The following is a 12505-nucleotide window of genomic DNA, read 5'->3' as shown; positions in this document are numbered from 1 at the left end:
AAGAGTGTTTGTGCATTGAATTAACTTGAATTAGTGAATTGTCAATAAAATTTCTGACACGGATGAGAGTTAACCGTTTTCCCATGAATTATCATGTCAAGTTAAAGATCAGGCTTTTCTATAGTACTTGATTCTACCTGCTAACTCAGGTAAGGAGTACTGCCTGTTCTTTATTAGGCCCCACTCCTGGTTGGGTAACCTAACTTTTCTTAAACCCTGCTAAGCTCCCAGACTCAACAGGACATATTTCCTGTATTAAGACTGCTGTCTGGCTCAGTGACAGGATTGATTTCTTTAGGCTGGTATAAGGGATTGCAACTAAGAAAAAGAATACTTAGGCTGCATTTCAGGATAAACATCCTAGTGGTGAAACTTCTTAATGTGACCCAGTCTTCCAAGGGAAAAGCTAAAAACCCCCTTGCTGAGGCTAGACTGGACAAAGCACCAGAAAATATAACATCAGGAAGAAACATGCTGTGGGAATAGGTAGGACAAGCTGAGTCTTTTCAGTGTGTAGTTGCTGTGATTCATGTGAAGGCACTTTGTGTGCACAGTACATGTCTATCTAAGATTGGCAGTGATGAGAACAAGATGGATGAGGGCAGCCCGGCATCTTAACTGACAGTCATCATTTTATTCAAGTGAAGATTTTCAGAGGTGCCCAAAGTGCCTAACTCTCACTGGCTTTCAGTAGATTTTTGTCTGCCCTTTTGCCTTTGAAACCCTTTCCCTTAGTCTTCTACATCAGACCTATTTTCGTTTCCACTAAAATAAATGTTGGATAAGGGGGCCAGGTAAGCCAGATTTATAAAAGTATTAAGGTGCTTGACTCCTATTCATTTAGGTACCCAAGTACCTTTTAAAAATCAAGCTCATTAGACTTGTGGGTTTGCAATAAATTCCAGTATTTTCAGTTTTTTTGTTTTTTTGGGTTTTTTTTGTCTTCTGGCTTTTTGCTGCTGAAGTTCTGACTCAATTTTGGTTGTTTAAAAAAAATCTTCCTTAGGAGCAATTTAACTACCCTTTTGAAAATGTCCATTTGCTGGGGTACAGTCTGGGAGCACATGTAGCTGGGATTGCTGGAAGTCTGACCAAAAAGAAGATTAACAGAATTACTGGTAAGAAAAACCTACTCTCCATCTATTTCTTTGTTGACAAAGAGAAAAAGGGGGATGGTTTTGATTTTCCCCAGGCTGGAATATTACTTTTCTGTGGAAATTGGTTAAGGTAAATTTTAACAATGGTGGCTGTATATGAACACACTGTTGCTGTCAGGAGGAGAGTTAGCACTGATTATATGACAGTAGCATTGAAAGACCAGAGTGCTACTTTGCTAAACACTCAATCATGGTCTATAATAGAAAGGAAAACATTAGCATAATGACCAGCATGGATACTAAGCAAATTGGAAACAAACTCCCTGCTGACTAACAGACACCAAATGGGACACAACCTTGCCTTAATAATAAATGCAAAACCTGTTAGCACATTTTTAGTGCTACAACAGTCGACATCCCCCCCCAATCAGAATTCAGTGATCCTCCATAGATCTATCCCAGAATGTGGTATATCTCATCCCATGTACCAGATGGATGGAAACTATGGGAGAGAAACCTCACAAAGTATACACCAGAGTGAATGATCACAGGAAAAAGAGGAAGGACTGAGGCAGACTAACATAAAGGAACTGCACTCCCTTTTGTGATCTTGCAGTCTTGTGGTTCAGGGTGATGTACAGAACACCTTCAGAAGACAGGCCTGGGGACAGCACTTCATAACTAGGACTCTACCCTATTCATGATTTCTTGATTTTGTTTTTGTTGTTTTTTTTTGCAGAGGCTGTGAAGAAAATGGTTTCCGAGGAAACCCCCCAAAAATGGAATTTCACATGATTTTTGGCGTAGAATCATAGGGGAGGTGGGGAAACTTACTAAAAATTAAAATGGCATGAAGGGGAGAAAAGAAAATTGGCAGCTACGTGCTGCCCGCCCGCCGCCCCCCCCCCGGGCTGAGAGGGCTGCCCATTGTGCAGCCCTGCCCCTCCAACACAGCAGCAAGGGATGAGGCTGTAACGGGTGGTCCTCTTGGCCAGTCAACATCATCAAGGGGTGGGGCTGCCTGGGCCCCCTCTGCCAGTGAGCACTAGCAGGGAAGGGCACCATGAAAAGACCACAAAAATGGCGCCATGCGCTACAAGCAGACTACACTTTTTTTTCTTTCTTTTTTCATCTTGGTGTAATTTTTAGATAGATTACTCTTCATAACTTTACTGGACACTAAAGATCATAACTAAACACAGATATTGACTTTATGGCTCATTAAAATGTATCTTAAGTCTCTGCTAATCTCTATTCCAAAAGTGATAAGAATAATCTTCCCTCTTGAATGGTCTTGCTCTTCCACTAGTCAGGCTATCCTTTCTACTGTACTTCTCTTGTCTTAGCTTTGTGTACCCCTCCATTTTTTTTGAGCAGAATGTTTGTTTTTATTTATATAGGGAGTTTTACACAGGTTATTCAAGCTGTTACTTAACTCAAGCTTTGTCTGTTTTGGTTTGGTTGGTTTGTTTGTTTTCCACAGACCTGAGGAAAAGTACCATATACTCAAACTTGTTTAAGATGTCTCCCAACTATGCTGTTTGCCCAGTAAAAGAACACCTCCCAAAAATCCTTGCCTCACTTCCTGGACCATCACTGCTACATCATTCCACTCCAACAATATAATAAAGGCACTTGTCTGTAGTCTAGAGTGAACTTGGGCTGTTGTTTGAGTGCTTTTCCCAACTCTTCTCCTATACATATGCAAAACTTTCACCCAGGCTGGGTGGTGCTTTCAAAACAGGCCTGCTAGCACAGCTGGGTATGAGAGTATCTGGGTGTGGCTATCAGTCAAGCTGATAACCTGCCTACTCTGCAGTGAACAGATAGGCACTCAAATGTGGGAAGGCTTTGGAGGACTATCAACAATTCTCCCTGTGCAGCCAACAGAACAGAGGTTCTCTCACAGTTCAGTAGGAAAAGAACATGGATTTGCTCAGTTTACTTTAGCCCCCAAAAACCTGAATTTCTAGTGACTGATCAGTGAGGAACAGCATCCATGAGCAGAAGCCCAGTGACACAGCCAGGTGCCTGGGGCACAGGGGGACAGAAGTGACTTCCAGTTGCTGCCATGCTGCTGGCATGATTGTGATCTTGTGGCTGCCAATGCCAGCCATCTTTTTCACACCACTCCTTTCTCACCCTGCTCCTGCTCTGCCCCTGCCAAATTGGTGCCTGGCACGGTTGCCCTGACTTCTCTGTTCTTGCTATGCCACTGCCTGTGAGGACTTGGTAACTCTTTAGGGCTTTCCAGCATAGTGATATGAGGCTGGACTAATCAGCGTAAATTTTAAAAAAAAATTGGCAACATTTGCAACAACACTTCTCCTGTTATTCTGTGAATGAACAAGGTCAAAAAATCTTAAATTTTAGACCTTTTGAATTCTTACATTTGAAACTTTGAAAAGGGGGGGGTGAGAAATATTCTCAGATAATATTGAGTACAGCAACCACATAGAAATTATACTTGCCACCTTACAGATTTTCATGTGCATCACATTCTGTTTTAATAATGATGAAACTTTAACAGCAGTGCTTTTGCACCCATGAATGTGCAGTTTGGATTGTATTTAAAGAAGTAGCAATGTACAAAAACCCCAGCCTAGTACAATATATAGTATGAACCACATGGGACTATGACAAATATTAGACCACTCTTATATCCATGGTTTTGGGTTTCTTTTCCTCATGCAGGTTTGGATCCAGCTGGTCCTACCTTTGAATATGCTGATGCACCTATGCGCCTATCCCCAGATGATGCTGAATTTGTTGATGTCCTACACACTTACACAAGGGGGTCCCCAGACCGGAGCATTGGGATACAGCAGCCAGTTGGGCATATTGATATCTATCCTAATGGAGGAGGCTTCCAGCCAGGCTGTAACCTAGGAGAAGCTCTGCGCCTCATTGCAGAAAAAGGCTTTGGAGGTAAGGCTGCTTTGGAAAGTGTAGATAAATACCTACAGTGGGATTTTCATTGTGCCTAGATGCACAAATCCTATTGAAGGTTGGTAGGCACTTCTGAAGATCACAGAAAGCCCTCCTCTAAATTGGATAATTTTATCCACCAATTGCATAGTTTGATGCCTGTAATTTTATTTTTCTTCCAAAGATGTGGATCAGCTCGTGAAATGCTCTCATGAACGTTCCATCCATCTCTTCATTGACTCTCTAATGTATGAGGAAAAGCCAAGCATGGCCTATCGTTGTCAAACAAAGGAAGCCTTTGAAAAGGGGCTTTGTTTAAGCTGCAGGAAGAACCGCTGCAACAAAATGGGTTATCAGGTCCATAAAGTGAGAACCAAGAGAAACAGTAAGATGTATCTGAAGACACGGTCTCAGGCACCCTATAAAGGTAGATCCTGGCTGTTTGATTGTGTAAAATGTTTTGCTTGGTTGTGCTCTGTGTACAAATGTGAATGTGATTGCTTCTTTGCAGTGTGAGGTCACGAGATGCTGAGCCTGAATAAGTTTGTATATGCCTTTAGAATGTGATTCATATCAAACTATTGAACATCTTGGAGTTTTGCCTAATTGGGGGAATTTTTTGTAACAGAATGTTGAGGGAGCCTAAAGAAAGGAATTACTGTTCAGTCTAGAAAGTAATTCTTCTTGGAATAGTCCAGCCTTCAGAATTTTTCCATCACTTTTTTTTTTTCTTTTCTAAACACACTTTTACTGGTGCTGGAAAAGCTAAAAGCAAGCCAAAGCATGGTGACTGACTTACTCAAAGATGTGCAGTAATCGGACACTCTCTTACTATTCATAAGCGTCTGCCAGAACTGTACATACCGTCAGGTTAAGTCAAACACTTCTGCTTATTTTCTGATCCAATCAGTGATTGGTCTGAGGAAGAGATTGGTGGAAAGAATCTGAAAGCTTTCAGCCAGTCAAACAACTGTTAGGACAGATGACTTGTTTAACCAGCTTTGATTGTCACATGAAGGATGTGCTTATGGCCTTGCCACAAGCTGTGAGTGAAGAGGCAGCATGCAGTTGCATGGCACTAAAAGCAACTAGCTTGAACCCTTGTTCCCCTGGAAAGGTTGCAGGACCAGTGTTTGAGATACCCGCTATACATGAGGGTGTCATTTGGCTTGGTTAGAACTGACCTCGCAAAGACTCCATGCATAAGAAACAACTACTCATTTGTCCTCATGTTTTGCAAGAACTCTCAAACGTCTCTTTTGTGCAAGCTAATGCAAAGACATGACTGAAGCCACGGTGATGCATTTGTATGATCCGCTCCAAAGTGGCAAATAATTCTATGGCATCTGACCCTGTTGTCTTGCTCCTAATAAGTAATGCTTAGTGACAAGAATAGTCCCCATGATATACTAGTTGGAGTACTACTCACCTTGAGTAAGGGTGGCAGGTCATGGCAGGGTGTGCTGAGCTATTGGGCTGTTTACTCTTTTGTCCTCTTTCATGGTTCATGTCTGAAATGAAGTTTGCTTGTTCCTGCCCCAGTTTTTCATTACCAGGTCAAGATCCATTTTTTTGGAAAGGAGAATGTAACTAAGACAAGTCAGCCATTGCTCATTTCTCTGTATGGCACAACGGATGAGAGAAAGAACATTGCCTTTATACTGTGAGTAATGGCAGTGATTGGTGCAAGTATACATGTAACTGATCTATGTATGTTGCATGTCCCCTGCTAGCCTCACCCACACAAGATTGGAGCCTGTTCCAGCCTACTCTGCAAAACCTCTGTTGCTAATTCAGTCTGCACAAACTCCTGCTTTTGAGATATGGAGAGTCTCTAATTCAAATCCAAATGTTGACCAAGAAGGTGGCCACTCCACATTTGAATATTCAAGTCTAGCGTGTAGAGTCCAAAAAGTCTCTTAATTCAGTAGAGACTTGAAATGGAAAAAAATGAGGTTTGGCTTATGGCTCATTATTGTAAGTAATTTTCCAAGCCAGAGAAATTCAAGCCCTTTACTATGTCATCTGTTTTTTAAGCAGAGCTTTGTGGAGAATTCTGTTTACAGCCTTATAGTGTGGATTTGCTATTGTGCTAGAACGACACTCATTTTTCTTCACTCAAGGCTTCACCTTGTGTTTCTGTTCAGTTGAATAATTTTACAAAGGATTTCTCTTGGAATTCAGTAGTCAAATATGGGCTTACCACTGCCACCATGTGTGGGGTGACATTGTGTCATGCCACTTCAGGAATTGACTAGGAAACAGATGGTGACTCGGACGAGCAGGACTGGATTCAAATGTTCTGAGTGAAAGCCAATTGAAGTCAATGGAAGGATGTCCATTGACTTCACTGGGCCTTGAATAAGGCATTGAGGGACACGCAGAGCATGTTTGCCTATCTCTGAAAATAAACACTACAGTCTAAGCACACATTGTATTTATTTATTTTTCTTCACAGACCTGAAATTTCCACAAACAAGACCTACTCCTTTCTGGTTTACACAGAGGTGGATATTGGTGACTTACTTAGGCTGAGTCTGCAGTGGGAGAGAGACTCTTTTTTCAGTTGGACAGAATGGTGGACCTCCTTCACATTTGACATCCACAGAGTGCGAGTGAAGGCTGGAGAAACCCAGAAAAAGTAACTTTGTTTTACTGCTTTACTGGGGGAGGGGGACAGGACTTAGATTTCATTCCTAGTGTTTCATGATTCCCAAATACATGGCTAAATGGGGCAAATAATGGAGTGGTGGAAAACAAATATGACCTGGTACTACTAGGGTTTTCTTCTCTATTGCTCAAATGTCTACTTGAGTCAAATTTACAGCTTCTTTGCATCATTGAAGTTGGGTTTACAGACACCTTGGGGGGGGGGGCATCTGAGTGGTGCATAGCAGCTAAGGAGGCATACCAGTAATTTGGCTTCCCATAAATTTTGGTTGATCCTTGCTGAACACTGGATTATAATGAAACAACATTGAAGCACATAAGCAGTCCCATTGACTTCTAGTGCACACATGTATAAGGGCCTTGCTGAACTGTGATGGTTGCTGGTATTTACCACCCCTCACCTACCTGCTGAATATTTTTGCAAGTAACTTTTGCTCACAAAGAACAGTGAGGGTAAGAGGCTTCTGAGTACTCTTCCAAATTTGTATTCATGCAGGATACATTTTTGAGGTCGCCCTGGAAACTCTTTATAGGATTAGAAAATTTCCAGTGAGGAGTAGAAATAAGAGCATGTGACCTTGCATACGAATTGCTAATTGTGGACACTTAACATGGTGTCTATTAGCACTTAGCAAGTTACTAATTATAACCACTTGAAGCAGTTCTCAGTTGAGCAGCTGAAATATTTTCATATAAATTATTTGAGTAATTTTTATGAATCTGATCATATTCAACCTTAAGTGTGTTGGGAGAAAAAGGGGCTACATTTGGCTATGGGTGTATTGCAAACAGAATGGCCACTTCTGTGAACAAGCACAGTAATTGCTTTATCAAAGTACATAGTAATCCTTGCTGAACAAATAGAGGGATGAAAGGTATCGGCAAGCATAAAAAGCAGCTGCTTACTCTTCCCAGAATTGGCAACCTCATCTTATTTGCCAATGTTCAGGGGAGTACTGCTGTTTTCCAAGAACAGTGTCAGGGTGAATAAAGGTCTAAGGGAATTTGTGCCAATTCTCACAGCCATATACCCCCCCCCACCCCCCCCCAGGCCTCCACGCCCCCCCACCCCCCCCCCAGGCGCAAAACCGAAAAAACAAACCAACCCCAAACAAACAAAAACACGTTTTTAGTTGAAAAATTCTGTGTAGCTAGCCAGGAAAAAACACAGGCACCCAGTTTAGCCGCATCTGCCAAATGTCCCTCTGCCCTTTTTTTGCCTTCAGTGATTTTTCTGATTTAGACTGCTGAGTTTCAAGCTACACGGTGCACAGCAGTGACCTGTTGGGGAGCCAGCACTTTGCCGAATTTGTTCCAAAGTGACCATTCTTTTTTTCCACAACACAATCTAGCTGTAAGCCGAGCTTCCATGTAAGTGGGAACTATTTGCATAGTACAGTGCACCTGAACCATTTGAACTCTTCATTCATGAGGTTTCATTGCCTCCAATTTCTTAAGGAACAGATTATTCCCTTTTTAGATAATTATAACTTTTTTTAGTAAAAATTTTTGTAAAGTTTTTAAAAGCATAAATGCTGGCTCTATACTTTTAACAAAGGAAATATCAAATTAGTTTTCCATCAAATTCTCATAGGCATTTAAGAAATTGACTGGTAGTGTACTGGATAAAGGCCCACTCTGTTTCAGCAAACTGATAATACTTTATAGTTAAAAAGCTTGGCCCAGATTAACTGTGACACCTGGTTTGTTTGCTCTGTAGGATGGTGTTCTGTTCTCAGGATGGAGCTGCTCACCTCCAAAAGGGAGGGGAAGCTGTAATGTTTGTGAAATGCCTTGGTAACCCTGTCCGCAGAAGGAAAGCAGGGTAAGAGATTGGGGTTTTTTGTTTTTGTGTTTTTTGTTTTGTTCTTTTCTTTCTTTGTCAAGTCAATCCACATGTAATTGTGTAACATTGCTTTAAGGATGTTCTCGGGTGTTGTCTGAAATTAGGCAGCACGAAAAATCTTGAGAGAACCTGTTCTTATACAAATCGGTAAATCTGAAAATTATGAGAACAATAGTCACAATCATCTCCATAAGATTTAGAAGGTAATTAAGACTCAGTGCCTGATTATTTTGTGAATTTACTACTTAACACTTCAAAAACTTTGAGCCTGTTTTTTGGTCCATACCCCTTGCATAGTCATTGACACCTATGTGAAACCCTAGAAGATTAGAAGGGTAGCTTCTTGTACTCATTTAACACAAGTATATGTGACCAGTATAAGACCTGTGCTATGTATAATATGATGTATCGTAACTCGGCAAAGTGAGAGTGCATTTGAGACTTTAGGGTCACTTGCATTTTGTTTTGTTTGGGCTCTGTCAGCTTATATATATGAAAAATCTAATTGATGCACCTGCATATGTAGGTCTTGTACAGTGAGGCACCAATACAGAACTTTACTCCATGGAGAAGCCCCACTGAAGTCGCTAAATTTCTAGCTGGGTAGCAGGCCTAAAACTTAAACCAAGTTGGGCATGCAAAATTTGAGGAATTGGGAATGGTCTGTCAGCCAGTTTTGAAAATGCACTAGAGTTGAAAGACCAGGCCTTTAATGTATATTTTACAGCAAAACTCTTAAGCTAGTCTAGTGTGATACCTGTATTATACTTATAAGTGAGCTGCAGCCCTGAATGAATCAAAAAATTAAGCAGCTAACTTATTTTTTGCTTTAAAACAATTACTTAGCGTTCTAAACCCAACAGAAAAGCCTAAACATGTCTTTTTTTTTTTTCTTTTTTCTTTAGACACAAGCCAATTTCTGAAATTAAAACTGACCCATGAATTTTCTGAAGAATGTTATGGATGAAGAAATTCTGTATTGGGGAGGGGAGAGAATACTGAATGCAGTGGGTGTTCAGAACTGAATATATTGAAATGTATATCAGCTTCTGGCTTTTTTTGCCTGCTATGCCTGGCTCTTTTTTTTTTTTTTTTCAGGGAATCTCAGCACATAGAAAGTAGCTACTAAAATATAAAGAACATGTCAGCCAAGTAGTTAAAAATGTTTTGCAAAAGGTGTGACAGCTTGATTTACCAGGAAGAAATAAGTGACTTTGCTTCATTATACCGCCTTGTAACAAGGTTTTTCAACATAAAGTATTGTACAGCAAATTCCTAGTATTTATTGAGAAGTTTCATATCTGGGCCTATATTTTGGCTTTTTGTTAATTGGTGTGTTAATATTTGTATAAACTAGTTGGAGCTTTGTTTGTGCAGTTGGGCAACATCAATTGAGCTAACTGAACTTATAGGCTCCTCACTAATGTTTAAAACAAAGCTTTCGCATGCATGTTTAGCACCTAGTAGGTGTACTTATTCTGAAGTGTGCACCTTGCTCCTGATGAGGCTGTTGCTCCTTTTTAAGGCTGAGAACTGAGTGAATCTGGAGACAGACTATGCTGGACTGTGGATAATAGAGCTTGTACTTGGGGCAAATTGCTGTGCTATCACTACCTACCTAGCCTTAGCTGTGACCCATAAATGTATATATATAATTACTCTATTTATCCTGCAATAAACTTTCAGTGGTAGGAGATGCTAGCATTCTCAGTGTCCAATGCAGATATTTTAAAATTAATCAGTAACCATGTCTTTTTAAAACAAAACCGTTTAACTTCTGACATTGCACTAAGTTAAGAACCACAAAAGAATCAACAGACTGAAAACAGCACGTGATTTTGTTTTCAGCACCTGTTTGTATCACTAATGCAAAAATAAGCTGAATACTGTGACTTTCTGCTCTTTGACACTGAACTTCAGTCATCCGATTAGGTCAGAGCTGCACTGGCCTTGTGTTCACCTGTATTTTTCCTGACCGGCAAACCGGGAGACTGTGATCATTCTTTTCTTTGCTAATATTCTTATTTCCAAAGACAAACCTCGGTGTATTGCTTTGCTGTGACATAGGAGCAGATGCCATTACATTGAAGGAAGTTTTTCAGTACCTCTGACATTTAAAGGAGCTTGAATGTATTACTCACAAAACACAATGCTCTGTAATCGCTTCAGTTAGAGGTGCTACAAGTATACAACAGTACTGTAGAACTGAACAGTGTTTTTATGCATATGTAATTAATTATTTTAATACCCATAAAAATTCAAGGGTATGGCAATTTGGAAAAGTAACACAAGATTATATTTTGTAATATGTATCTTTATTACACAACATCAAGCCCTCTCCTCCACTCCCTGTCCCCCCCTCTATTAGGGAAGGTGGTATTTCTGCAAAATCACTAAAATTGGAACAAAACTCAACATTTTAACTTTATTTATATCGCCATGCCTTGTTCACATTAGATGAACAAAGCTGAATACAGCAATATAATTGCTAGAAGTTGATCTAACCCAAAAAAGTGTGGTTGAGACGCGATGAGATAGTGAGGGTGATGCTTGAATACTGAAACCTTGCATATGAGCTCTCTTAAAGGAATAAATGAAGAAATTGCATTTTCTTCTTGACATTCCTCTTTTTTACTTGCAGTTTTCTGATGGATGATGTTTTGGAAAGGTGTGAGGATGTGTATACTTATGACACAAGCTCTCATATAATCCCTTACAGCACTTGAACACCAAATGGTGAAGGTTTTTATAAATGAAGACACGGGATTTAGCTTTAAATATTATTTATTAGCTGTAAATATATATAATTTATGTCTGTGTAAAGGTAGTCTGTATATATTGCTGAGGCTATTGAGGTAATCTGCATCTATACAGTTGTGCAGTATTAATCCTGTATGTAGCTTTCAGAATGAGACTTTTTTTTACCAATGAACTTCTTAGTCACATGTTGAAAATAACAGTGTATTATGCTTTTTTTTTTTTTTTTTTTTTTTAAGGGAAAGCTTCCTTACTTTGTACAGAATGGAAACCTGTGATCTTAATAAACTTTGTCAAACTGATTCCAAAGTAAGCCACTAGTTTTGTTTTGAAGAAATAAGCAGTGAAATATTTTATTTCTATTTAGAACTCTCAAAGAATTAGCTGAACTATAGGAATATAGACACAGGGCAAAATTTTCAGAAGTGGCTACGGGATATGGTGTTTCAGCCTTTTTGGTGGCCTGTCTTGTGACTTAGATGTTTTAAGGTGGGGACTCCCCATACTGTGGCATCCAAAGTTACTACACTTAACATCATGACCATGACCAAGTTTAAAGCTCATTAAGGCAGCTGGCTTTGCTGGGACAATGGTGAGGAATGGAGAAAGGTGAGCAAAGGAAAGAATGGAGGAAGGGAGATAATGGAGGTGAACTGAGAAGAAAGATATAAAAAAGAACAGCAAGACAAGGAGAATGGAAAAAGGGAGTGTTTAAGAAGGGGCAAAAGGGAGAGGAAAGTGAGAAGAGAAAAAAGGGTAAGCAGAGTGCAGTCTGAAAGGGTGAAAGCAAACACCCCAAGAAAGAGTTGTGTAAGGACAGTTGTGAGGGCCTGGTTGGAAAATCTCTTGGATGATGCGAGGGATCAACCTAGGAACTAGTCCAACCACCCAGGGGGCTTGACACCGAGACTTGGGGGATTGCTGGCAAAGCTTTATATACAGCTGGTTCTGTTCTCTCTCCAAGTCAGGGGTTACAATTGCAGCTTATGTCAAAAGCTTGTACTGTTTCAAGGAAGTGTTACACAAGGGCTTGTCTGCCCAGTCCCATAGAGATGTCTGGTTGGCTGAGCCTGGAATTTCTTCCCACACATCAACTATCAAGGGTAAAAGGCAAACCAAGCTAAAAGGTTAGCACAATGGGGAAATGAAAGGGTGGGGGGGAGGAGGCAAGGGAGAGAAGACATCGGATGCACATGAAGAGGGCAAA

General features: G+C 40.3%; 1 protein-coding gene across 4 annotated transcripts in view; it reads left to right on the top strand.

Moving 5' to 3' along the window:
* The window catches only part of LPL (lipoprotein lipase), a 24295-nt gene extending 12663 nt beyond the window's left edge, over positions 1-11632 (top strand). For 2 of the 4 annotated variants that reach the window (XM_025202538.1, XM_025202551.1), the window contains exons 4-10: positions 1007-1118; positions 3792-4025; positions 4210-4452; positions 5568-5688; positions 6484-6666; positions 8416-8520; positions 11183-11630. In XM_025202538.1, the coding sequence (XP_025058323.1) occupies positions 1007-1118; positions 3792-4025; positions 4210-4452; positions 5568-5688; positions 6484-6666; positions 8416-8520; positions 11183-11267 (1083 nt within the window). In that variant the 3' untranslated portion in view covers positions 11268-11630. Of the gene's footprint in view, positions 1-1006; positions 1119-3791; positions 4026-4209; positions 4453-5567; positions 5689-6483; positions 6667-8415; positions 8521-8617; positions 8745-9446 lie in introns of all 4 variants that reach the window. The other 2 variants (XR_003093741.1, XM_014519567.2) reach the window with 2 other exon arrangements.
* The last annotated feature ends 873 nt before the right edge of the window (positions 11633-12505 follow it).

This window comes from Alligator sinensis, unplaced genomic scaffold (genome assembly GCF_000455745.1).
Source record: "Alligator sinensis unplaced genomic scaffold, ASM45574v1 scaffold560_1, whole genome shotgun sequence".
Lineage (NCBI taxonomy): Eukaryota > Metazoa > Chordata > Crocodylia > Alligatoridae > Alligator > Alligator sinensis.
Note: the sequence above shows the minus strand (reverse complement) of the source record. Positions and strands in the feature narration are given on the sequence as shown.